Below are 27013 nucleotides of genomic sequence, written 5' to 3'. Positions count from 1 at the left end.
GGGCAGGAAGCAGAAGTGATGTGAACTGTGGCCTGCGGGATGAGCTGTGATGAGCTGTGAACTGTGGCCTGGGGGGCTGCACCACCATTTCAGGAGCCTCCCGTGGGGAGAGAGGGTGTCTCTCTCGTAGGAGCATCTCAACACAGGACTCCAGGTAGGGAGGAAGCAGGGCGTCAGGGAGGCTGGGAGCCGCTGAGTGGGGACAGAGGGGCACAAGAGTAGGGCTGCTCTGTCTGGGGAAGAGGCTGATGGAGGAGGAAATGCTGTAGCCCATGAGGCAAAAGACTTGGGTCCAGACTGTGCCGTGTCACTAACTTGCTGGGCAGCCTCATGCCCACCCTGGGCTTCAGTTTTCTCTTATACAAAATGAAGAGGTTGGAGTACACAGTCTTTAAGGCCCCTTCAAAGGCTGACAGTTAAAACTAAGAAAGCTGGAAACGGGCTCCCCGGGAAACAACATGACGAGGGTCAGGATGGAGACTGAGTTCTTTAGACTAAGGTTATGAACTATGCTGGCTGCCTAAGCAAGATGATCGGAGGGCCTTCAGCAGACTCCCCTTCTCCTAGTTACCTCCCTGGGGCCTGCCATTTTGCCTAGAATTCCACCGTTCAAGCCACTCCTTCAGGTAAGGCACGGAAGGTTCCAGCTGGGATACAGGGGAAGTTCCTGCTCTCCGTAATCCCCGGGCCTCAGACAAGCCGCTGTCCGTCCCTGGCAGGTGCCAGGGTGGAGAGGCCTCTGAGGAGCTCAGTCTGGACGGGGTAGAGAGAGGAGATTCCAGATCATAAGCGGGCCCAGCGAAGCTTCAGAGCCGCCTCAAAGTGAGGAAGAACCTTTCAGCTAAGCACTGTCCGAGAGTCGGCAGCAGGCAGCTTGCAGACGCGGCCAGAATCCCGAGGAGCGTGGCAGGGAATGCCAAAGAGGAGACGAGCGAACTGAACGGCCCCTCCCCACACAGGATCTAGGGGCACAGGAGCATAGGCCGCTTTTATTCTAGAATTCAGGCTGATGTTCCTCCGTGAGCTCAGAGAGAGGGCCCCAAAGGGCAAATGGGGAGAATGAGGGTGATGCACGACCTCATTTCTTTTCCAATTCTGTTAAGGGCTTAATGGGGGTGGGGGGAGATAATGAGAGAGGTGAGGTGGGAAAAGAAAGCATGGCTTGTTCTTGGGTCCACAATGATGCCTCTCCAGAATCCAGGCTTCCCTAGAGTTCCCAGATTCCCCAGATCCCTCCCCAAATCTTCTATGGCTACTCTCCGTCCCCTCCTCTGCACGCAGAGCCCCCTCTCCACCAGCAGGAGCTGTGGTCCTGGGGACAAAACCATCCATCTGGATTCCCATTTGGCCTAAATAGTGAAATCCTAGCAAGGGTCTCCTCCTGGCTGTGTGACCTTGGGCAAGTCCACTCCCCTCTTTGGGTCCATCTGTACAATGTAGGGGGTGGACCAGGTTTGTAAAGGCCATGCCAGCTCTGACATCCAGTGACTTAGGAGATATCTCATTCCCTCCCCATCCCATAAGGCCTGATAAGCTCCAGTTGGAGGGGTCGGCCCTCCTCCATGCCCCTGCCCACAGCTTCTGCCCTCTGTCTCCACAGCTCCATGGCCTCCCGAGCGCTCCTCCCCAGCGTCCTCCTCCTGCTCCTGCCCGCACCCACCCCTGCCCCCTGCTACACGGCCGCACGCTCTGAGTGCCGGCGCAACCTCAAGTTCGTGCCCGGCTCCTGGCTGGCAGGGGAGGGCGTGGATGTGACCAGCCTCCGGCGCTCAGGCTCCTTCCCGGTGGACACACAGAGCTTCCTGCGGTCCGACGGCACCTGCACCCTCTGCCGCAACGCCCTGCAGCAGGGCGCCGTCCAGCGACTGCCCCTGGCGCTCACCGACTGGCGCGCCCAGGGCTCGGGCTGCAACCGCAAAGTGGTCAAGGGTGAGGGTCGCTCCACCGAGGAGGTGGCTGGGGCAGCGGCCAACACCATCCGTAACGACTGGCGGGTGGGGCTGGACGTGACTCCCAAGCCCAGCAGCAACGTGCGCGTGACCGTGGCGGGCTCGCACTCCCAGGAAGCCAACTTCGCGGCCCAGAAGACTCACCAGGACCAGTACCGCTTCAGCCTGGACTCAGTGGAGTGTCGCTTCTACAGGTGAGCGCCGGGGTTGGGGGAGTGGAGGGTGGACGGGACTTGGAAAAGGCGTGGGAAACTCGGGGTGGTCTGGGAGCCCTGGAATGGCAGCGTGGGGAGCTGGAGGCCGCTTCCGCCAGGAGGAGATGGCAGTCTTGGTTCTCACGTACCCCCTTCCCTGAGGCCCTGATCTGGAAGAACCCAGGGAGAGAACAGGTGGAGGGCAAGCCAGCAAGGCTATGCTCAGAGCCCCAGGTGGTGCCGGTCTGGTCTACTGAGCACCCAAGCGCCACTTCCCCGGGCAGTGCTAGCTTCCTGCGGGCAGGAGGCCTGGCTGGGGCCCTCCTATCCCTGGGCCTCTTTCATCCGTTCAAGCGCTCTTCACTTCTGCCTTGCCAAGCTCCGTGCTAAGAACTCGGGCTACAGGTTGAACAAGAGCAGCCATGCCCTGAGCCCTCAGGGACCTACTCACCCGAAGAAACGCATGGGACCCAGAGTCACCCACCCTGACTTCTCTCACGGGAGGCCGTGTTTCCCACACAGTGAGACAGGGCGCTCCTGCCTGCGCGGCCAGAGTTGTCAGGAGCCCAGGTATACAAGGCCCAACCCAGGGGACAGACAGACAAAGGCCACAGGACTAGGTTCCAAAGCCAGAGAGAAACCATCGGTGTCTCACCATCGCTTGTAAAATTAGAAAAGAAAAAGAAAAAGAAGAGAAAAAACTTTTTTTGAAAAAGAGAGACAAAAATACCTACACGAAGTCCCTAGGTCACCAAGGGGCAACGGGCGGGGGGGCGGTTTCCCTGCTGGCTTGGCGGTTCAGAGCTTGAGCTTTGGAGCCAGGCCGCCTGGGTCCAAGTCCTAGTTCCGCCATTTAATGGGAGCTTGGGCAATCTCACAGGAGTTATCCAGGGGAAAACACTACCCACCACTGGGTCCACCTGATGTTTTTCTCTCCCCTCAGTTTCCACCTGGTGCACGCTCCCCCACTGCACCCTGAGTTCAAGAGGGCCCTCAAGACCCTGCCCCCCCACTTCAACATCTCCACCGAGCCTGACTACCGGAGGCTCATCTCCAGCTATGGTACCCACTTCATCCGGTCCATGGAGCTGGGCGGCCGCATCTCGGCCCTCACCGCCCTGCGCACCTGCGAGCTGGCCCTGGAAGGGCTCACGGCCCAGGAGGTTGAGGACTGCCTGGCCGTCGAGGCCGAGGTCAGCATAAAAAGCCACACCAGTGCCTCGTCGGCATTCAAGAAGTGTAAGGAGAAGAAGAAACAGCACAAGATGGGGGCCTCCTTCCACCAGGCCTACCGGGAACGCTGCTCTGAGGTCGTTGGCGGCCACCACACGTCCATGCATGACCTGCTGTTCGGGAACCAGGCCGGGCCCGAGCAGTTCTCAGCCTGGGTGGCCTCGTTGCAGGACAGCCCCGGCCTGGTGGACTACACGCTAGAGCCGCTCCACATGCTCCTGGACAGCCAGGACCCGCGGCGGGAGGCGCTCAGGCAGGCTGTGAGCAAGTACGTGACGGACAGGGCACGCTGGAGGGACTGCAGCCGCCCGTGCCCCCCGGGGCAGCGCAAGAACCCTAAGGACCCGTGCCAGTGCCTGTGCCATGGCTCGGCGGCCATCAACCAGGACTGCTGTCCCAGGAAGAGGGGCCTAGCCCGCCTGGAGGTCATGAACTTCGTGGCGACGGGTCTGTGGGGAGACTGGACCACTGCCACGGACGCCTACCTGAAGGTCTTCTTCGGCGGCCAGGAGCTGAGGACCAACACGGTGCAGAACAATAACCACCCCAGGTGGATGACACGGCTGGACTTCGGGGATGTGGTTCTGACCACAGGGGGCCCCCTGAGGGTGCAGGTCTGGGATGCAGACTATGGCTGGGACGACGACCTTCTCGGTACCTGTGACCAGACTCCAAAGTCTGGCTCCCACGAGGTGAAGTGCTGTCTGAAGCATGGTCACCTGAGATTCTCCTACCTTGCTAAGTGCTTGCCCCACCTGGCAGGGGGGACATGCCTGGAGTATGCGCCCCAAGGGCTTCTGGGGGAGCCTCCAGGAAACCGGAGTGGGCCAGTGTGGTGAGAGCAGTGGGCCCTGAGAGGACCAGTGTGCCCAACTGGAGGGGTCTCACGAAGGGACCCAGAGGACCTATCTCCATATCCCCATTAGATAGTTGGAAAACTGAGGCTTTTTTTTTTTTCAGTGCGGTGGCTGAATTTCCAGGCCAGCCCTGAGTCGCCCTGTCCAAACTACCTTAGCTCTTCGATATTCTCAAGCCCCAGAAATGAGCTGGAGTTGGGCCACTGCTACACAGGTCCCAGCTCAGGTCAGGAGCCGGGCAGAAGGCCAGGAGGCTGTTCCCACCAGGCTGCCTGGTGTCATTTGTACCATTCCCTTACAGCCCCTCTTCTAGCGTGGTGAATTCTTCATCATATTAGATCTAACCCCTTTGGCCCCCGCTGCTCTGTTTGCTCTGTTTCCTTTGCCCACCAAGCTTTGCCTCTCAGACAAATCCAGAGCTCTTTTGACCTGTCTCATTGTGTACACAGCCTGACAGAGGACCAATAAATGTGATGTGACGGTGAGCGTGATGGTGTTGCTTGTGGCAGAGGAGAGGATGGAGACCAAACACAGCCTTGGAGATAAACTTCTACATTAGCAACCCTACCCAACAGAACGGGTGGTTGACCCCAGGGGTAGGCAAATAATGTAAATAAACTATTTTTCCACTTTGGCTGGAAATGGGGGGACCCAAAATATTTTACTTTCCTCATAACTCTCTGATTTGAGTAACAGCAGCATAAACAGTGATCAATGCCAATGGGCATTCAGCTCTGAGCCGAGAAACAAGAGGGAATGGTGAGGATTCTGGTGAACCAAAGGGCACGTCTTATCCAGGGAGGGGGTGGGGGGGATGGACAGCTCTGCACCAGCCAAACATTCCCAGGCAGGAATGTGAGCCCAGTGCTGCCAGGTTTTCTAATTTCTTAAAGTAACCAGAAATCCCAGCGTGACTTACAAGTGTTAGCAATTCATTTCACTTTGTAAAAATAAACCTATATGGGCAAGCACAGTACAAACCAAAGAGGACATGTATGCAGGCCATGACTGATCCGGAGCAACCAGTTTGGAAACTCTAATTTCAGCAGAACCCATCTGGCAGACTAACAGCTCTCCCCGTCCCACGGTTCGAGGAGAGAAGGCAGTGGTTTCAACCAGGTAGCGTCTGAGGGCCTCCTGGGCTTGGCATGCAGGAATCCCCAGAGCCTCAGGCTGTGATATAAAATGAACTGGTCCTTATTTCATGTGCCTGGGACACAGGCCTCAGAACACAGGCCCATGGGGTGGGTGGCAAGATTCAGGGTAGCCTCCTAGACCTGGTAGGATTCGGCTGTGAAGGGCCGTTGTCAGTGGGGTTCAGAGTTGCTGACACAGCCCTCCTGACTCTCTTTGAAGCTCCCTACAAATTAAGCCCTTTGAGGTCCGCGTGGACCCATAGGCTCAAAAGCCCAGCGGTGACATTGCACTGACCCTGAATCCCCAAGTTGGGCAGGGGGATTGCCAAGCTCTGGAAGCCTGGTTGAAACCACCATTCTTACACCTTTCCCTTCACAGCCACATGCACAAACAAGAGCACAAGAGAAACCACGCAGCTTCATGCTGCCTGCTGCACTCATTGAAAATAAACACGGGTACGGGCCGTACCCTCAAGGAAAGCAGGGCCAGGGCAGGCCTGGCTCCGGAAACAACTCTGACAAGAGATGGCAGGCTTGTTCTAGTCCCCACGTGGTCAGTGACCTCCAGCAAGTCTCCCTGAGCCTTGGTTTCCCCAAAAGGACAATCCGTGTTTTACTCCCTTCCCAGGACTGTTTGGAAGGGGGCCATGAGCCTTTCTAGAAGGTCAGTGCTATAGAAGCAGTCCTGGAAGTTCATCTGCTTAACCCTCCTGGTTTTGCATTTAAGGAAACTGAGGCTCAGAAGAAGGGATTTGACCGTGGTTGCCGAGGTTAGTGGCCGAGCCAGGTCTCCGTGAGTCGTGGGCACTCCACTCTGAGCACAGCTCTGGAGAGACCAGTGGGACCCCGACAGGAGGGCCCTTGGGGGAAATGGGTGGTATTACCGAGGAAAAGGAATGGCTGATGTTGAGGGGCAGCTATGGAGCTCTCAGCCCTAATGAGGTATGTTCATTGACATTTCGCTGACATTTCGCCACACTTGGGGCCCCTTGTTCGTTCGGGATGTTCCCTGCTGTGCCTGGTGTCTTCCATCTGCCCTCAGGTCTCATCCGTACCCTGCCCCACCCAGCTCTGGCCCGGAGGCTGGCCGATCTGAGCCCGCCTGTCAGTGAGCATGATATGGGAGGAAGGGAGAAGGGGAGAGCACAGTGACCGGCCATGGACTCCCCTCAGTGCCTCTCAGTGAGGTGGCCTTGGGTTGACTGTGTCCCTGTATCACTGCTCCTCTCTGGGAAGTCTCTGCATGTCTCCCTCTTTCTGGGTTCCAGCCATTGCTCCCTCCTCTCATCCCTTCAGACCTAGGGATGGTAACCGCTTCACCACTGCTAATCCCGAGCTATTGTACTACCCCTTCTGCTTCTCTACAGCCCCCTACACCTTTGTAAACAGGCTCTTTATAAAAATAAATAAATAAAAACCCTCCTCAAATTACCATAATTTGAATATGCCGTTTAGGCTGTGGTCTAAATGTTCGTGTCTCCCCACAATTCATGTACTGAAATAGTAATCCTCAGGGTGATTGTGTTAGGAGGTGATTAGGTCATGAGGGGGGGTGCCCTCATAATGTAGGTTACTGCCCTTAGAAAAGAGGCCCCAGAGAGATCCCTGGTCCCTTCCCCTATGTGAGGACACAGTGAGAAAATGCCTTCTATGAACCAGAAAGCAGGCCCACTGAATCTGCCAGCACCTTGGTCTTGGACTTCTAGCCTCTAGAACTATAAGAAATAAATTTCTGTTGTTTAAAAACCACGCAGTTTGGGGCTTCCCTGCTGGCGCAGTGGTTGAGAGTCCACCTGCTGATGCAGGGGACGCGGGTTCGTGCCCCAGTCCGGGAGGATCCCACATGCCGCGGAGCAGCTGGGCCCGTGAGCCATGGCCGCTGAGCCTGCGCATCCGGAGCCTGTGCTCCGCAATGGGAGAGGCCACAGCAGTGAGAGGTCCGCGTACCGCAAAAAAAAACAAAACAAAAAAAACAAAAAAGAACCACCCAGTTTGGAGTATTTTGTTACAGCAGCCCGAACAGATTAGGACAGCTTCCTATAGGGGTGCTGATGACACGGCACCAGTGAGTCTGCTGGGAAGCAGAGCCACCTCCCCTCAGAAGCTGAAAATGCCCTATTCTTGCTTCTCCAACCTCCCCTGCAACTAGGAAATGACATGTGACTGGACCTGCCAGTCAGATGCAGCTGCCCAGCCACGGGGTCCCTTCAGAAGCTGAGGCTGAGACCAGATTAGAGTACTGGTAATTATGTTGGAAGTGACCCCAGGAAGCCCACTAGGGGAAAGGGGAAGTAGGCCAGGGGAGGGAGGGTGACCCATAAAAGGGGCTTTATCCAGCAAGTCACCATATGGGCAACCAGAGCCAATGAAGAGTTATCCCAGCTGGGACGGAGGGAGCTGGGCGTCCATACAGCACTTCCCATGCGTCACTGGTTAGGGCTGAATTATTTTTCTACTTATTTCATCCAGACTTGGCTTCTATTTCTGGCAACTAATAACGCTGGTGATGACACCATTCCATCTTTCCCCTTGCTGCTTCAACACCCCCATCCCCTTTCCCAACCATCCTCCCACCCCACCCTGGCGGGCCCTGTCCTTAGAGCCACCATTCAATTGCCCCCAGCACTTCCCTGGGGGCATCTGAGCACAGAATGGAGCATGGAGGGCATGGAGCACAGAAGGGCAGGGACCTTTCGTGGGTTCCATCATTCACCGATGGTTACTGATCACCTTCTGTCAACCAGGTCCTGGCGCCAGTGAACAAGCCATGCAGAGCATCTGTCTTCTTGTGGCCTGTGTCTGACGGGAAGATGATGTGGGCCCGGAGGAGATTCAGGGAGCAGGGCGGCACTCAGGCTGCGGGCTGGGCTGGATTGCTTGTTTTTTCCTCTCTCTCTCTCCCCGCCCAAGTGATCTCTTCCAAGACTTCGGGCTGGGGTTGACAACAGCCCGGTTTTTGTTTTTTAAGCAGTTGCCACAGCTCCTTCATCTCCCTTCAAACACACTTCGTGGTCTCCGAGGTGTGGCCCCCAGCTGCTGTGGTGGCGGCGTCAGTGTCTCTGACATGTGTGAGCGTTGGAGGATCTGCTGGAGGACAGCAGTCTGGGGGGGTAGAGAGCCTGGGGGGAGGGGCAGGGGGCCCCTTGCAGCTTTGATAGGCTGTGAGTCCTCTCTGCAGTGATCTTCGTTCCCCCACATCTGTCACCAAGGCCAGCCAGTTCAGCCTCTTCTGCTCATAACCACAGCCTCTCTGGCCCAGGCCATCAACATCTCTTGGTTGGACGAGTCTTCCTGTGGCCTCCTCACTGATCACTAGGCCCCTGTCTCCCCCTCACCGTCCCTCCAACTCCCAGCCACAGTGGTGCTGACACCCTCCCCGCACCCCCTCAGCCCCCTCCGTGCTGGCCCCCCATCTCTGCCTGAGGGTCCCACGGGGAGGCCAGAAGTACTGGGGAACAGTGTCCATGCCCGACCCAGCCCAGAAGAGCCCTCAACCGATGGCTAATGGAAGTGTTGTATAAATAGCCCAGCTCCCTCTGCCTGGGCGCTGGGGGGTAATGCTGAGGGGCATATTCTGCAGTGGCTCCCAGAGTTTCCCAACAGGGTTAAGCTCCAGTACCCACAATGGTGACCTGCTTGACCCCAAGTGCTCTCTTGGCTGTCTCCCTTCCCTGTCTCAATTCCCCACTTCCCTACTGGTATTATCTGGAATCACCTCCCACACAAACTACCTGTTTGCAAAAGCCTGTCTTAAGGTCTGTCTCTGGGGAAACCAGCTAAGATGCACATCTGACCACAACATTGCCTCGCTTGAAACTCTTCATTGGTTCCTTGTGGCTCTTGGGATACGGTCCAAAGCCCCTAGTGTGATTCACACGCTGACCTCACTCTCAACTCTGCCTTTCCCGCCCCCTACCCCGCCCACCGCCCAAGCCCTGCCTCACTGAGCATGTTCATTCCTCTGCTGGCCACGCTCTCTCTAGCTCTTCACATGTGCTGCCTCCTCTTTCTGGAAGTTTTCTCCTCTACCCGGACTAAGTCCTCCTCAGCTTTCAGGCTTCAGCTTCAAAGGTGGCTTCCTCTGGGAAGTCTTCCCTGGCTTGCAGGTCTAGGTCATGGCCCCCCGTACCCTGCTCCCATAGTCCTCATTATTTCCCCATCACAGTGCTGTGAGGCCAAGGGCCATTTCTATCTTATTCACAGTTGAATCAACTAGTCCAGCACCTAACATAAGTTTGATCCTTGAAAAATATTGGATGGGTGATTAGATGGATAAATGAATGAATGAATAAAACCTACCAAAGAATCTTCCAACCTCTGCTTGAACTCTCCCAGAGACAGAGAACTCATTACCTCCACAGGTAGCTGTTCTACACAGAAGGAAGAAGGTTCTAACCATGAACCATCATGTGACACAGAAACCGACCTCTTTATAACGTCCAGCCCTGGTCGTGGATCGGGGATTCTGTGTCTAGATCTCTGGTCCCGTCTCTGACTTGGTTGGACTGAAGCACCACCAAGCTGATTCCAACCCCGGCAACGGCTATCCCTCACTCCTCTTTGTGTGAAGGAGCCACAGAAGGGCCACACATTGCCTGGGTCAAGATGGACATGGGACTGGGTCAGCCACCCTCCTCTCTGTTACTGACAGTAGAAGCAAGAATCTCTCATGGGACGGAGACCTTCAAGATGGTGGAGGAGTGAGACATGGAGATTGCCTTCCTCCCCACAAGTACATCAGAAATACATGTACATGTGGAACAACTACAGAACACGTACTGAACGCCGGCAGAAGACCTCAGACCTCCCAAAAGGCAAGAAACTCCCCACGTACCTGGGTAGGGCAAAAGAAAAAAGAGAACAAAGAATAGGGACAGGACATGCACCTCTGGAAGGGAGCCGTGAAGGAGGAAAGGTTTCCACATACGAGGAACCCCCTTCGCGGGTGGAGACTGCGGGTGGCGGGTGGCGGGTTAAGTTTCGGAGCCACGGAGGAGAGCGCAGCCACAGGGGTGCAGAGGGCAAAGCGGAGAGATTCCCGCACAGAGGATCGGTGCCGACCGGCACTCACCAGCCCGAGAGGCTTGTCTGCTCACCCGCCGGGGCGGGCGGGGCTGAGAGCTGAGGCTCGGGCTTCGGAGGTCGGATCCCAGGGCGAGGACTGGCGTTGGCTGCGTGAACACAGCCTGAAGGGGGCTCGTGCGCCCCAGCTAGCCAGGAGGGAGTCCGGGAAAAAGTCTGCACCTGCGTAAGAGGCAAGAGACCATTGTTCCGGGTTGCACGAGGAGAAGGGATTCAAAGCACCACCTAATGGAGCTTCAGAGACGGGCGCGAGCCGCGGCTATCAGCGTGGACCCCAGAGACGGGCAGGAGACGCTAAGGCTGCTGCTGCTGCCACCAAGAAGCCTGTGTGCAATTACAGGTCACGATCCACACCTCTCCTCCCAGGAGCCTGTGCAGCCGGCCACTGCCAGGGTCCAGTGATCCAGGGACAACTTCCACGGGAGAACACACGGCACACCTCAGGCTGGTGCAACGTCACGCTGGCCTCTGCCACCGCAGGCTCGGCCCGCACTCCGCACCCCTCCCTCCCCCCCGCCTGAGTGAGCCAGAGCCCCCGAATCACCTGCTCCTTTAACCCCGCCCTGTCTGGGCGGGAACAGACGCCCTCAGGCGACTTACACGCAGAGGCAGGGTCACATCCAAAGCTGAACCCCAGGAGCTGTGCAAACAAAGAAGAGAAAGGGGAATTGCTCCCAGCAGCCTTGGGAGCAGCGGATTGAATCTCCACAATCAACTTTATGAACCCTGCATCTGTGGAATACCTGAATAGACAACAAATCTTCCCAAAATTGAGGAGGTGGACTTTGGGAGCAACGATATATAAATATTTTTTCCTTTTTCTTTTTTATTTATTTTTATTTATTTTTTTTTTTTGCGGTACGCGGACCTCTCACTGTTGTGGCCTCTCCGTTGTGCAGCACAGGCTCTGGACGCGCAGGCTCAGCGGCCATGGCCCACAGGCCCAGCTGCTCCACGGCATGTGGGATCCTCCCGGACAGGGGCACGAGCCCGTGTCCCCTGCATCGGCAGGCGGACTCTCAAACACTGCGCCACCAGGGAAGCCCCTTTTTCTCTTTTTGTGAGTGTGTATGTGTATGCTTCTTTATGTGATTTTATCTGTATAGCTTTCCTTTGGCCATTTGTCCTAGGGTTCTGTCCGTCCGTTTTCTTTTTGTTGATGTTTTGCTTTTTGGGTTTTTTTAGTATAGTTTTTAGTGCTTGTTATCATTGGTGGATTTGGTTTTGGTTTGGATGCGCCCTTCATTTTTCTTTTTTTTTATTACTTTTTCATTTTTTTAATAATTGTTTTTTATTTTAATAACTTTATTTTATTTTATTTGTTTATTTATCATATTTCTCCCTTTTCTTCTGAGCCGTGTGGCTGACACAGTCTTGGTGCTCCGGCCGGGTGTCAGGCCTGTGCCTCTGAGGTGGGAGAGCCGAGTTCAGAACACTGGTCCATCAGAGACCTCCCGGCACCATGTAATATTAAACAGCGAGAGCTCTGCCAGAGATCTCCATCTCAACGCAAACACCCAGCTCCACTCAACAACCAGCAAATTCCAGTGCTGGACATCCTATGCCACACAACTAGCAAGACAGGGACACAACCTCACCCATTAGCAGAGAGGCTGCCTAAAATCATAATAAGGTCACAGACACCCCAAAACACACCACCAGACATGAACCTGCCACCAGAAAGACAAGATCCAGCCTCATCCTCCAGAACACAGGCACTAGTCCCCTCCACCAGGAAGCCTACACCACCCACTGAACCAACCTTAGCCACTGGGGACAGACACCAAAAACAACGGGAACTACGAACCTGCAGCCTGTGAAAAGGAGACCCCAAACACAGTAAGTTAAGCAAAATCAGAAGACAGAGAAACACACAGCAGATGAAGGAGCAAGGCAAAAACCCACCAGACCAAACAAATGAAGAGGAAATAGGCAGTCTACTCGAAAAAGAATTCAGAGTAATGATAGAAAAGATGATCCAAATCTTGGAAATAGAATGGAGAAAATACAAGAAGCATTAAACAAGGACCTAGAAGAACTAAAGAGCAAATAAACAATGACAAACAACACAATAAATGAAATTAAAAATTCTCTAGAAAGAATCAATAGCAGAATAACTGAGGCAGAAGAACGGATAAGTGACCTGGAAGATAAAATAGTGGAAATAACTACTGCAGAGCAGAATAAAGGAAAAAGAATGAAAAGAATTGAGGACAGTCTCAGAGACCTCAGGGACAACATTAAACACACCAACATTCAATTATAGGGGTCCCAGAAGAAGAAGACAAAAAGAAAGGGACTGAGAAAATATTTGAAGAGATTATAGCTGAAAACTTCCCTAATATGGGAAAGGAAATAGTTAATCAAGTCCAGGAAGCACAGAGAGTCCCATACAGGATAAATCCAAGGAGAAACACGCCAAGACACATAGTAATCAAACTAACAAAAATTAAATACAAAGAAAAAGTATTAAAAGCAGCAAGGGAAAACAAACAAATAACATAGAAGGGAAACCCCATAAGGTTAACAGCTGATCTTTCAGCAGATACTCTGCAAGCCAGAAGGGAGAGTCATTTAAAGTGATGAAAGGGAAAAACCTACAACGAAGATTATGCTACCCAGCACGGATCTCATTCAGATTCGATGGAGAAATTAAAACCTTTACAGACAAGCAAAAGCTAAGAGAATTCAGCACCACCAAACCAGCTTTACAGTAAATGCTAAAGGAACTTCTCTAGGCAGGAAACACAAGAGAAGGAAGAGACCTACAAAAACAAACCCAAAACAATTAAGAAAATGGTAATAGGAGCATACATATCAATAATTACCTTAAATGTAAATGGATTAAATACTCCAACCAAATGACACAGACTGGCTGAATGGATACAAAAACAAGATCCATATATATGCTGTCTACAAGAGACCCACTTCAGACCTAGGGACACACACAGACTAAAAGTGAGGGGATGGAAAAAGATATTCCATGCAAATGGAAATCAAAAGAAAGCTGGAGTAGCAATTCTCATATCAGACAAAATAGACTTTAAAAACTATTACAAGAGGCAAGGAAGGATACTACATACGGATCAAGGGATGAATCCAAGAACATATAACAATTGTAAATATTTACGCACCCAACATAGGAGCACCTCAATACATACGGCAAATGGTAACAGCCACAAAAGGGGAAATTGACAGTAACACAAGCATAGTAGGGGACTTTAACACCCCACTTTCACCAATGCACAGATCATCAAGATGAAAATAAATAAGGAAACACAAGCGTTAACTGACACATTAAACAAGATGTACTTAAATGATAATTATAGGACATTCCATCTGAAAACAACAGAATACACTTTCTTCTCAAGTGCTCATGGAACATTCTCCAGGATAGATCACATGTTGGGTCACAAATCAAGCCTTGGTAAATTTAAGAAAATGAAATCGTATCAAGTATCTTTTCCGACCACAATGCTATGAGACTAGATATCAATTACAGGAAAAAATCTGTAAAAAATACAAATACATGGAGGTTATACAATACAATACTTAATAACCAAGAGACCACTGAAGAAATCAAAGAGGAAATCAAAAAAAATACCTAGAAACAAATGACAACGAAAACATGATGAACCAAAACCTATGGGATGCAGCAAAAGCAGTTCTAAGAAGGAAGTTTATAGTAATACAATCCTACCTCAAGAAACAAGAAAAATCTCAAATAAACAACCTAACCTTACACCTAAACCAATTAGAGAAAGAAGGGCAAAAAAGCTCCAAAGTTAGCAGAAGGAAAGAAATCATAAAGGTCAGATCAGAAATAAATAAAAAGAAATGAAGGAAACAGTAGCAAAGATCAATAAAACTAAAAGCTGGTTCTTTGAGAAGACATAAAAATTGATAAGCCATTAGCGAGACTCATCAAGAAAAAAATGGAGAAGACTCAAATCAACAGAATTAGAAATATAAAAGAGAAGTAACAACTCACACTGCAGAAATACAAAGGATCATGAGAGATTACTACAAGCAACTATATGCCAATAAAATGGACCACCTGGAAGAAATGGACACATTCTCAGAGAAGCACAACCTTCTGAGACTGAAGCAGGAAGAAATAGAAAATATAAACAGACCAATTACAAGCACTGAAATTGAGACTGTGATTAAAAATCTCCCAACAGACAAAACCCCAGGACCAGATGGCTTCACAAGCAAATTCTATCAAACATTTAGAGAAGACCTAACACCTATCATTCTCAAACCTTCCAAAATATAGCAGAGGGAGGACCACTCCCAAACTCATTCTACAAGGCCACCATCACCCTGATACCAAAACCAGACAAATATGTTACAAAAAAAGAAAACTACAGGCCAATATCACTGATGAAAATACATGCAAAAATCCTCAACAAAATACTAGCAAACAGAACCCAACAGCACATTAAAAGGATCATACACCATGATCAAGTGGGATTTATCCCAGGAATGCAAAGATTCTTCAATATATACAAGTCAGTCAATGTGATACACCGTATTAATAAATTGAAGGGTAAAAACCATATGATCATCTCAGTAGTTGCAGAAAAAGCTTTCGACAAGATTCAACATCCATTTATGACAAAAACCCTCCAGAAAGTAGGCATAGAGGGAACTTCCCTCAACATGATAAAGGCCATATATGACAATCCCACAGCCAACATTGTTCTCAGTGGTGAAAAACTGAAACCACTTCCACTAAGATCGGGAACAAGACAAGTTTGCCCACTCTCACCACTATTATTCAACATAGTTTTGGAAATTTTAGCCACAGCAATCAGAGAAGAAAAATAAATAAAAGGAATCCAAATCGGAAAAGAAGAAGTAAAGCTGTCACTGTTTGCAGATGACATGATACTATACATACAGAATCCTAAAGATGCTACCAGAAAACTACTAGAGCTAATCAATGAATCTGGTAAAGTAGCAGGATACAAAATTAGTGCACAGAAATCTCTTGCATTCCTATACACTACTGATGAAAAATCTGAAAGAGAAATTAAGGAAACACTCCCATATACCACTGCAAGAAAAAGAATAAAATACCTAGGAATAAACCTACCTAAGGAGACAGAAGGCCTATATGCAGAAAAGTATGACACTGATGAAAGAAATTAAAGATGATACAAACAGATGGAGAAATATACCATGTTCTTGGATTGGAAGAATCAATATTGTGAAAAGGACTATACTACCCAAAGCAATCTACAGATTCATGAAGTCCCTATCAAAGTACCAATGGCATTTTTCACAGAACTAGAACAAAAAATTTCACAATTTGTATGGAAACAGAAAAGACCCCGAATAGCCAAAGCAATCTTGAGAAAGAAAGATGGAGCTGGAGAAATCAGGCTCCCAGACTTCAGACTATACTAAAAATCTACAGTAATTAAGACAGTATGGTACTGGTACAAAAACAGAAATATAGATCAATGGAGAAGGATAGATGGCCCAGAGATAAACCCATGCACATATGGTCACCTTATCTTTGATAAAGGAGGCAAGAATATACAATGGAGAAAAGACAGCCTCTTCAATAAGTGGTACTGGGAAAACTGGACAGCTACATGTAAAAGAATGAAATTAGAACACTCCCTAACACCATACACAAAAATAAACTCAAAATGGATTAAAGACCTAAATGTAAGGCCAGACACTATAAAACCCTTAGAGGAAAACATAGGCAGAACACTCTATGACATAAATCACAGCAAGATTCTTTTGACCACCTCTTAGAGAAATGGAAATAAAAACAAAAATAAACAAGTGGGACCTAATGAAACTTAAAAGCTTTTGCACAGCAAAGGAAACCATAAACGAGATGAAAAGACAACCCTCATAATAGAAAGTATTTTCAAATGGAGCAACTGACAAAGGATTAATCTCCAAAATATACAAGTAGCTCATGCAGCTCAACATCAAAAAAACAAACAACCCAATCCAAAAATGGGCAGAAGACCTAAATAGACATTTCTCCAAAGAAGATATACAGATTGCCAACAAACACATGAAAGGATGCTCAACATCACTGATCTTTAGAGAAATTCAAACCAAAACTACAATGAGGTATCACCTCACACCAGTCAGAATGGCCATCATCAAAAAATCTACAAACAATAAATGCTGGAGAGGGTGTGGAGAAAAGGGAACCCTCTTGCACTGCTGGTGGGAATGTAAATTGATACAGCCACTATGGAGAACAGTATGGAGGTTCCTTAAAAAACTAAAAATAGAACTACCATACGACCCAGCAATCCCACTACTGGGCATATACCCTAAGAAAACCATAATTCAAAAAGAGTCATGTACCCCAATGTTCACTGCAGCTCTATTTACAATAGCCAGGACATGGAAGCAACCTAAGTGTCCATCAACAGATGAATGGATAAAGAAGATGTGGCACATATATACAATGGAATATTACTCAGCCATAAAAAGAAACGAAATTGAGTTATTTGTAGTGAGGTGGATAGACCTAGAGTGTGTCATACAGAGTGAAGTAAATCAGAAAGAGAAAAACAAATACCGCATGCTAACACCTATATATGGAATCTAAAAAAAAATTTTAAATGGTTATGAAGAACCTAGGGGCAGGACAGGAATAAAGACGCAGATGTAGAGAATGGACTTGAGGACACGGGGAGGGGGAAGGGTAAGCTGGGACGAAGTGTGAGAGTGCCATGGACATACATACAGTACCAAATGTAAATTAGATAGTGGGAAGCAGCCGCATAGCACAGGGAGATGAGCTCGGTGCTTTGTGACCACCTAGAGGGGTGGGATAGGGAGGGTGGGAGGGAGACGCAGGAGGGAGGAGATATGGGGATGTATGTATATGTATAGCTAATTCATTTTGCTATAAAGCAGAAACTAACACACCATTGTAAAGCAATTATACTCCAATAAAGATGTTTTTAAAAAAAATACTGGGCTTCCCTGGTGGCGCAGTGGTTGAGAGTCCGCCTGCCGATGCAGGGGACGCGGGTTCGTGCCCTGGTCTGGGAGGATTGGGCCCATGGGCCATGGCTGCTGGGCCTTCACTTCCGGAGCCTGTGCCCCGCAACGGGAGAGGCCACAGCAGTGAGAGGCACGCGTACCGCAAAAAAAAAAAAAAAAATACAATGGGAAAGTAGAATGAACATATGATGTATCTAAAGCTGTATATTCAAACTCAGATAACAACAAACTACTGAGCTTTATACGGGGATTCAATTTGCAAAATACCATTAGAACACTTTGACTTGAGGGTCAAACAGTTTCAGTATAATTGAAATCTTCTCAATATGCATTTATGCATAATAATGGATTTCTAAATCCCAAGTATTTCTTACTGTGAAGACTTTAAGTATGTAAATTATAGTCTAATATAATTTAGCAGTTCAATCAAATGAATAAATAATTGATAAATTAACATGTTCAGTTTTCAGGGTTCCAGTGGAATGTCTGTAACTCTTAGTTTTCAAACTGCCTGATTCTTTCTCCCCGACAGTTCCAAATTATTCTGCTGTTGTTCTTTAGTTTGAAGATCTATTTGACCAATTTAAGTAGTATAATTTCAGTTTAAGTGTATACATCTAAAATTATAAACCAGAAACCAAAGATAATTTCTTATAAGAGTTGTTGAAATGTGTTTGTAGCCTGTGCTATGACCACAGCAGAAACTCAATCAGAATCTGTTTGCTATGGGCTTCCCTGGTGCCGCAGTGGTTGAGAATCTGCCTGCCAATGCAGGGGACACGGGTTCAAGCCTGGTCTGGGAAGATCCCACATGCCGCGGAGCAACCCGTGAGCCACAACTACTGAGCCTGCGCGCCTGGAGCTTGTGCTCCGCAACAGTAGAGGCCGTGACAGTAAGAGGCCCGCGCCACGACGAAGAGTGGGCCCCGCTCGCCGCAACTAGAGAAAGCCCACACACAGAAACGAAGACCCAACACATTCAAAAATAAATAAATAAATAATTTTTTTTTAAAAATCTGTTTGCTAGGGCTTCCCTGGTGGCACAGTGGTTAAGAATCCGCCTGCCAATGCAGGGGACACGGGTTTGAGCCCTGGTCCGGGAAGATTCCCACATGCCGTGGAGTAACTAAGCCTGTGTGCCACAACTACTGAGCCCATGTGCCACAACTACTGAAGCCTGAGAGCCTAGAGCCCATGCTCCGCAACAAGAGAAGCCACGTCAATGAGAAGCCCGTGCACCACAATGAAGAGTAGCCCCCACTCGCTGCAACTAGAGAAAGCCCGCGCACAGCAACGAAGACCCAACACAGCCATAAATTAATTAATTAATTAATAAAAATCTGTTTGCTAAATAAATGAATAAATAAATGAGTAAATCTGAAAGCCCTCTTGTTTCACAATGGGCTCAGTCACCAACTGAATCAGTTCCAGCTGGGGCAGCTCTTTCTCTGGGCACAGCTGGTATCCACTTGGCCTAGGCAAGTTGTGACCCCAAAAGGGCCAGGCCTACCACCCTAATCTGCTCATGGGGCTCCCACCACCACCACCACCACCTGCCAGACAAGGTCCTTTCCAGCCAAGACTTCCACAGCCCAGGCGGCCAAACACCAGGCAGGGGCAGACTGGGCATCTGCCTGGCTTTTATCTTTTAGGGAGGGGGTGATGGGGTGGCAGGTTGGTCTGGTACAGCTAAGACCAGGGTCACTGGTGAGATTCTCATGGGGTGGTTAGGGTTACTGCCACACGGAAAGAGACCAACCTCCGTCACAGATAGGACTCTCAAGAGCAGCTAAGGACTGACGGCCAACCCAGGCAGCAGATGAAATGACCATGGCCACACGCTCACCCCAGACTAGCCACAGAGACTTACCACATGAACCTTGACTTTGATCCAAGACTGAGCTCAAACCCCAACCAGTTCTCTTTAGTACATCACAATCACATAAAACTCCCTGCAGACCCCGGGCTGTAAAAGGAGGAGCTAGAACAATGACGTCTGCATGCTCTTTCAGCTGAGAGGGACTGGGCCCTGATTCCTCAAGCCGGCTGGTCCCTGACACTCAGTGGATGGACACGGCCGAAGGATCCGACAGCCCTGTCACCCCGAATCTGCTGGGTGGGCAAACCCCAGAAGCACCACCCTCCCAATGCTGGAAGACGTCCTGCTCCATGAGCCCTTCTCTTCCCAAAAGCCAGATACGCAACGCCGGCTGGCCAGAACTAGAACAGCTGCTATTGCTTTACAGGCTATAACGGCAATTTGTTTACTCTGGGGCTCAACTGCACATCTGGGCTCACAGTTAGTCTCCACAACAGCTGGTTCCCTGCTTCTTCTGAAAAGGGCCATGACGTCAACCTGCTGGCAGGACACTGACTTTTCCCCTGGGAAACCCAAACACCCCATGAGATCAACCAGCATGAAAGGAAAACATCTTTGTCTCCATCTCCTTTTTTTAAAACATCTTTATTGGAGTATAATTGCTTTATAATGTGTTAGTTTCTTCTGTATAACAAAGTGAATCAGCTATATGTATATATATATCCCCATATCCCCTCCCTCTTGCATCTCCCTCCAACCCTCCCTATCCCACCCCTCTAGGTGGTCACAAAGCACCGAGCTCATCTCCCTGTGCTATGCGGCTGCTTCCACTAGCTATCTATTTTACACCTGGTAGTGTATATATGTCCATGCCACTCTCTCACTTCGTCCCAGCTTCCCCTTGCCCCTCCACATGTCCTCAAGTCCATTCTCTACATCTGCATCTTTATTGCTCTCCTGCCCCTAGGTTCTTCAGAACCATTATTATTTTGGTTTAGATTCCATATATATATGTGTTAGTGTACAGTATTTGTTTTTCTCTTTCTGACATACTTCACTCTGTATGACACACTCTAGGTCCACCAACCTCACTACAAATAACTCAATTTCATTTCATTTTATGGCTGAGTAATACTCCATTGCATACATGCATACCTTTTTTTTGAAGTTTTGAATTTTATTTTACTTATTTTTTTATACAGCAGGTTCTTATTAGTTATCCCTTTTATACATATTAGTGTGTATATGTCAATCCCAATCTCCCAGTTCATCACACCACCACCCGCCCCCCACCACTTTCCCCTCTTGGTGTCCATGGCATTGTTCTCTACATCTGTGTCTCAATTTCTGCTCTGCAAACAGGTCCATCTGTACCATTTTTCTAGGTTCCACATATATGCGTTAATATACAATATTTGTTTTTCTCTTTCTGACTTACTTCACTCTGTATGACAGTCTCTAGATTCATCCATGTCTCTAAAAATGACCCAATTTCGTTCCTTTTTATGGCTGAGTAATATTCCATTGGTATATATGTACCACATCTTCTTCATCCATTTGTCTGCCTATGGGCATTTAGGTTGCTTCCATGACCTGGCTATTGTAAATAGAGGCACAATGAACATTGTGGTACATGATTCTTTTTGAATTATGGTTTTCTCTGGGTATATGCCCAGTACTGGGATTGCTGGGTCATATGGTAGTTCTATTTTTAGTTTTTTAAGGAACCTCCATACTGTTCTCCATAGTGGCTGTATCAATTTACATTCCCACCAACAGTGCAAGAGGGTTCCCTTTTCTCCACACCCTCTCCAGCATTTATTGTTTGTAGATTTTTTGATGATGGCCATTCTGACCGGTGTGAGGTGATACCTCATTGTAGTTTTCATTTGCATTTCTCTAAAGATCAGTGATGTTGAGCATCCTTTCACGTGTTTCTTGGCAATCTGTATATCTTCTTTGGAGAACTATCTATTTACGTCTTCTGCCCATTTTTGGAGTGGGTTGTTTGTTTGTTTCATATTGAGCTGCATGAGCTACTAGTATATTTTATACGTTAAGCCTTTGTCAGTTGCTTCGTTTGCAAACATTTCCTCCCATTCTGAGGGCTGTGTTTTTGTCTCATTTACGGTTTCCTTCACTGTGCAAAAGCTTTTAAGTTTCATTAAGTTCCCTTTGTTTACTTTTGTTTCTATTTCCATTTCTCTAGGAGGTGGGTCAAAAAAGATCTTGCTGTGATTTATGTCATAGAGTGTTCTGCCTATGTTTTCTGCTAAGAGTTTTATAGTGTCTGGCCTTACATTTAGGTCTTTAATCCATTTTGAGCTTATTTTTGGGTATGGTGTTAGGGAGTGTTCTAACTTCATTCTTTTCCATGTAGCTGTCCAGTTTTCCCAGCACTACTTATGGAAGAGGCTGTCTTTATTCCATTGTATATTCTTGCCTCCTTTATCAGGTGACCTCCTTTATAAGGTGACCATATGTGCATGGGCTTATCTCTGGGCTTTCTATCCTGTTCCATTGATCTTTATTTCTGTTTTTGTGCCAGTACCGTATTGCCTTGATTACTGTAGCTTTGTAGCACAGTACAGATTACTTTAGTCTGAAGTCAGGGACCCTGATTCCTCCAGTTCTGTTTTTCTTTCTCTAGATCGCTTTGGCTATTCGGGGTCTTTTCTGTTTCCATACAGATTGTGAAATTTCTTGTTCTAGTTCTGTGAAAAATGCCATTGGTAGTTTGATAGGGATTGCATGAATCTGTAGACTGCTTTGGGTATTAGATTCCTTTTCACAATGTTGATTCTTCCAATCCAAAAACGTGGTATATTTCTCCATCTGTTTGTATCATCTTTAATTTCTTTCATCAGTGTCTTATACTTTTCTGCATATAGGCCTTCTGTCTCCTTAGGTAGGTTTATTCCTAGGTATTTTATTCTTTTTCTTGCAGTGGTATATGGGAGTGTTTCCTTAATTTCTCTTTCAGATTTTTCATCAGTAGTGTATAGGAATGCAAGAGATTTCTGTGCATTATTTTGCATCCTGCTACTTTACCAGATTCATTGATTAGCCCTAGTAGTTTTCTGGTAGCATCTTTAGGATTCTGTGTGTATAGTATCATGTCATCTGCAAACAGTGACAGCTTTACTTCTTCTTTTCCGATTTGGATTCCTTTTATTTCTTTTTCTTCTCTGATTGCTGTGGCTAAAACTTCCAAAACTATGCTGAATAACAGCGGTGAGAGTGGGTAACCTTGTCTTGTGCCTGATCTTAGTGGAAATGGTTTCAGTTTTTCACCATTGAGGACGACGTTGGTTGTGGGTTTGTCATATACGGCCTTTATTATGTTGAGGTAAGTTCCCTCTATGCCTACTTTCTGGAGGGTTTTTGTCATAAGTGGGTGTTGAATCTTGTCGAAAGCTTTTTCTGCATCTATTGAGATGATCATATGGTTTTTACCCTTCAATTTATTAATACGGTGTATCACATTGACTGACTTGTATATATTGAAGAATCTTTGCATTCCTGGGATAAATCCCACTTGATCATGGTGTATGATCCTTTTAATGTGCTGTTGGATTCTTTTTGCTAGTATTTTGTTGAGGATTTTTGCTTCTATGTTTATCAGTGATATTGGCCTGTAGTTTTCTTTTTTTGTAACATATTTGTCTGGTTTTGGTATCAGGGTGATGGTGGCCTCGTAGAATGAGTTTGGGAGTGGTCCTCCCTCTGCTATATTTTGGAAGAGTTTGAGAATGATGGGTGTTAGGTCTTCTCTAAATGTTTGATAGAATTTGCCTGTGAAGCCATCTGGTCCTGGGTTTTTGTTTTTTGGAAGATTTTTAAAACAGTCTCAATTTCAATGCTTGTGATTGGTCTGCTTATATTTTCTATTTCTTCCTGCTTCAGTCTCGGAAGGTTGCGCTTCTCTGAGAATGTGTCCATTTCTTCCAGGTTGTCCATTTTATTGGTACATATTTGCTTGTAGTAATCTCTCATGATCCTCTGTATTTCTGCAGTGTGAGTTGTTACTTCTCCTTTTTCATTTCTAATTCTGTTGATTTGAGTCTTCTCCATTTTTTTCTTGATGAGTCTCGCTAATTGTTTATCAATTTTGTTTATCTTCTCAAAGAACCACCTTTTAGTTTTATTGATCTTTGCTATTGTTTCCTTCATTTCTTTTTATTTATTTCTGATCTGATCTTTATGATTTCTTTCCTTCTGCTAACTTTGGGGCTTTTTTGCCCTTCTTTCTCTAATTGGTTTAGGTGTAAGGTTAGGTTATTTGAGATTTTTCTTGTTTCTTGAGGTAGGATTGTATTGTTATAAACTTCCTTCTTAGAACTGCTTTTGCTGCATCCCATAGGTTTTGGTTTGTCGTATTTTCGTTGTCATTTGTTTCTAGGTATTTTTTGATTTCCTCTTTGATTTCTTCAGTGATATCTTGGTTATTAAGTAGTGTATTGTTTAACCTCCATGTATTTGTATTTTTTACAGATTTTTTCCTGTAATTGATATCTAGTCTCATAGCATTGTGGTCGGAAAAGATACTTGATACGATTTTTCTTAAATTTACCAAGGCTTGATTTGTGACCCAACATGTGATCTATCCTGGAGAATGTTCCATGAGCACTTGAGAAGAAAGTGTATTCTGTTGTTTTCAGATGGAATGTCCTATAAATATCAATTAAGTCCATCTTGTTTAATGTGTCATTTAATGCTTGTGTTTCCCTGTTTATTTTCATCTTGATGATCTGTGCATTGGTGAAAGTGGGGTGTTAAAGTCCCCTACTATGCTTGTGTTACTGTCAATTTCCCCTTTTGTGGCTGTTACCATTTGCCGTATGTATTGAGGTGCTCCTATGTTGGGTGCGTAAATATTTACAATTGTTATATGTTCTTCTTGGATTGATCCCTTGATCCTTATGTAGTATCCTTCCTTGCCTCTTGTAACAGTCTTCATTTTAAAGTCTATTTTGTCTGATATGAGAATTGCTACTCCAGCTTTCTTTTGATTTCCATTTGCATGGAATATCTTTTTCCATCCCCTCACTTTTAGTCTGTGTGTGTCCCTAGGTCTGAAGTGGGTCTCTTGTAGACAGCATATATATGGATCTTGTTTTTGTATCCATTCAGCCAGTCTGTGTCATTTGGTTGGAGTATTTAATCCATTTACATTTAAGGTAATTATTGATATGTATGCTCCTATTACCATTTTCTTAATTGTTTTGGGTTTGTTTTTGTAGGTCTCTTCCTTCTCTTGTGTTTCCTGCCTAGAGAAGTTCCTTTAGCATTTACTGTAAAGCTGGTTTGGTGGTGCTGAATTCTCTTAGCTTTTGCTTGTCTGTAAAGGTTTTAATTTCTCCATCGAATCTGAATGAGATCCGTGCTGGGTAGCATAATCTTCGTTGTAGGTTTTTCCCTTTCATCACTTTAAATGACTCTCCCTTCTGGCTTGCAGAGTATCTGCTGAAAGATCAGCTGTTAACCTTATGGGGTTTCCCTTCTATGTTATTTGTTTGTTTTCCCTTGCTGCTTTTAATACTTTTTCTTTGTATTTAATTTTTGTTAGTTTGATTACTATGTGTCTTGGCGTGTTTCTCCTTGGATTTATCCTGTATGGGACTCTCTGTGCTTCCTGGACTTGATTAACTATTTCCTTTCCCATATTAGGGAAGTTTTCAGCTATAATCTCTTCAAATATTTTCTCAGTCCCTTTCTTTTTGTCTTCTTCTTCTGGGACCCCTATAATTGAATGTTGGTGTGTTTAATGTTGTCCCTGAGGTCTCTGAGACTGTCCTCAATTCTTTTCATTCTTTTTCCTTTATTCTGCTCTGCAGTAGTTATTTCCACTATTTTATCTTCCAGGTCACTTATCCGTTCTTCTGCCTCAGTTATTCTGCTATTGATTCTTTCTAGAGAATTTTTAATTTCATTTATTGTGTTGTTTGTCATTGTTTATTTGCTCTTTAGTTCTTCTAGGTCCTTGTTTAATGCTTCTTGTATTTTCTCCATTCTATTTCCAAGATTTGGATCATCTTTTCTATCATTACTCTAAATTCTTTTTCAGGTAGACTGCCTATTTCCTCTTCATTTGTTTGCCTTGCTCCTTCATCTGCTGCGTATTTCTCTGTCTTCTCATTTGGCTTAATTTACTGTGTTTGGGGTCTCCTTTTCGCAGGCTGCAGGTTCATAATTCCCATAGTTTATGGTGTCTGTCCCCAGGGGGGTAACATTGGTTCAGTGGCTTGTGTAGGCTTCCTGGTGGAGGGGACTGGTGCTTGTGTTGTGGTGGATGAGGCTGGATCTTGTCTTTCTGGTAGGCAGGAATGCGTCCAGTGGTGTGTTTTCGGGTGTCTGTGAACTTAGTATGATTTTAGGCAGCCTGTCTGCTAATTGGTGGGGTTGTGTTCCTGTCTTGCTAGTTGTTTGGCATGGGGTGTCCAGCTCTGGAGCTTTCTGGCTGTTGAGTGGAGCTGGGCCTTAGCATTGAGACAGAGATCTCTGGGACAGCTCTTGTTGATTGATATTACGTGGGGCCGGGAGGTCACTGGTGGACCAGTGTCCTGAACTGGGCTCTCCCACCTCTGAGGCTCAGGCCTGACACCTGGCTGGAGTACCAAGACCCTGTCAGCCACACAGTTCAGAAGAAAAGGGAGAAAAAAAAAGAAAGAAAGAAAAAATAAAATAAAATGAAATAAAGTTATTAAAATAAAAATTTAAAATGTATTATTAAAATAAAAAAATTTAAAAAGAAAAAAAGAGAGCAACCAAACCAATAAACAAATCCACCAGTGATAACAAGCACTAAAAACTATACTACGATAAACATAAAAATCAGAAACTAGGGCTTCCCTGGTGGTGCAGTGGTTGAGAGTCTGCCTGCCGATGCAGGGGATACGGGTTCGTGCCCTGGTCCGGGAAGATCCCACATGCCGCGGAGCGGCTGGTCCCGTGAGCCATGGCCGCTGAGCCTGCGCGGCCAGAGCCTGTGCTCTGCAACGGGAGAGGCTGCAACAGTGAGAGGCCCGCATGCCACAAAAAAAAAAAAAAAAATCAGAAACTAGTCCGTCGCAGACAGCAAACTCCAAGTCTACAGTTGCTTCCAAAGTCTACCACCTCAGTTTTGGGATGATTTGTTGTCTATTCAGGTATTCCACAGATGCAGGGTACATCAAGTTGATTGTGGAGATTTAATCCACTGCTCCTGAGGCTGCTGGAAGAAGTTTCCCTTTCTCTTCTTTGTTTGCACAGCTCCCAGGTCCCAGCTTTGGATTTGGCCCCGCCTCTGCATGCAGGTTGCCCTCCAGTGTCTGCTCTTCGCTCAGACAGGAGGGGTTGAAGGAGCAGCTGATTAGGGAGCTCTGGCTCACTCACGCCAGGGGGCGGGAGGGGTTCGGAATGCGGGGCCAGCCTGTGGTGCGAGAGGCCAGTGTGACGTTGCAACAGCCTGAGGCACGCCGTGCATTCTCCCGGGGAAGTTGTCCCTGGATCACAGGACCCTGTCAGTGGCGGGCTGCACAGGCTCCCAGTAGGGAAGGTGTGGATAGTGACCTGTGCTTGCACACAGGCCTCTTGGCTGAAGCAGCAGCCTTAGCGTTTCATGCCCATCTCTTGTGTCTGCACTGATAGCTGCAGCTCATGCCTGTCTCTGAAGCTCTTTTAGGCGGTGCTCTGCCTTCTGTGGGCAGACAGGGAAGGAATCACCTCTCCTCGTGCACCCTAAAACCTCTCCTCGTGCACCTCTTAG

At 47.4% G+C, this 27013-nt stretch overlaps 1 protein-coding gene across 1 annotated transcript; it reads left to right on the top strand.

Moving 5' to 3' along the window:
• The first annotated feature begins 61 nt into the window (after positions 1-61).
• On the top strand, positions 62-4690 carry PRF1 (perforin 1). The gene is made up of 3 exons (XM_060126264.1): positions 62-154; positions 1601-2143; positions 3087-4690. The coding sequence occupies exons 2-3, from the start codon at positions 1605-1607 to the stop codon at positions 4213-4215; spliced, it is 1668 nt and encodes a 555-aa protein (XP_059982247.1). The 5' UTR covers positions 62-154; positions 1601-1604; the 3' UTR covers positions 4216-4690.
• Positions 4691-27013: the final 22323 nt, after the last annotated feature.

The sequence above is a fragment of the Lagenorhynchus albirostris genome, chromosome 16, assembly GCF_949774975.1.
Source record: "Lagenorhynchus albirostris chromosome 16, mLagAlb1.1, whole genome shotgun sequence".
NCBI classification, from domain to species: domain Eukaryota; kingdom Metazoa; phylum Chordata; class Mammalia; order Artiodactyla; family Delphinidae; genus Lagenorhynchus; species Lagenorhynchus albirostris.
This window is presented reverse-complemented; position numbering and strand designations above follow the sequence as displayed.

Bases quoted from the DNA above. Each gene is read 5' to 3' on its own strand.
- PRF1 (XM_060126264.1), top strand. From the start codon at position 1,605: ATGGCCTCCCGAGCGCTCCTCCCCAGCGTCCTCCTCCTGCTCCTGCCC. The intron at 2,144-3,086 runs GTGAGCGCCGGG...CTCTCCCCTCAG, and splicing joins GTGGAGTGTCGCTTCTACAG to TTTCCACCTGGTGCACGCTC.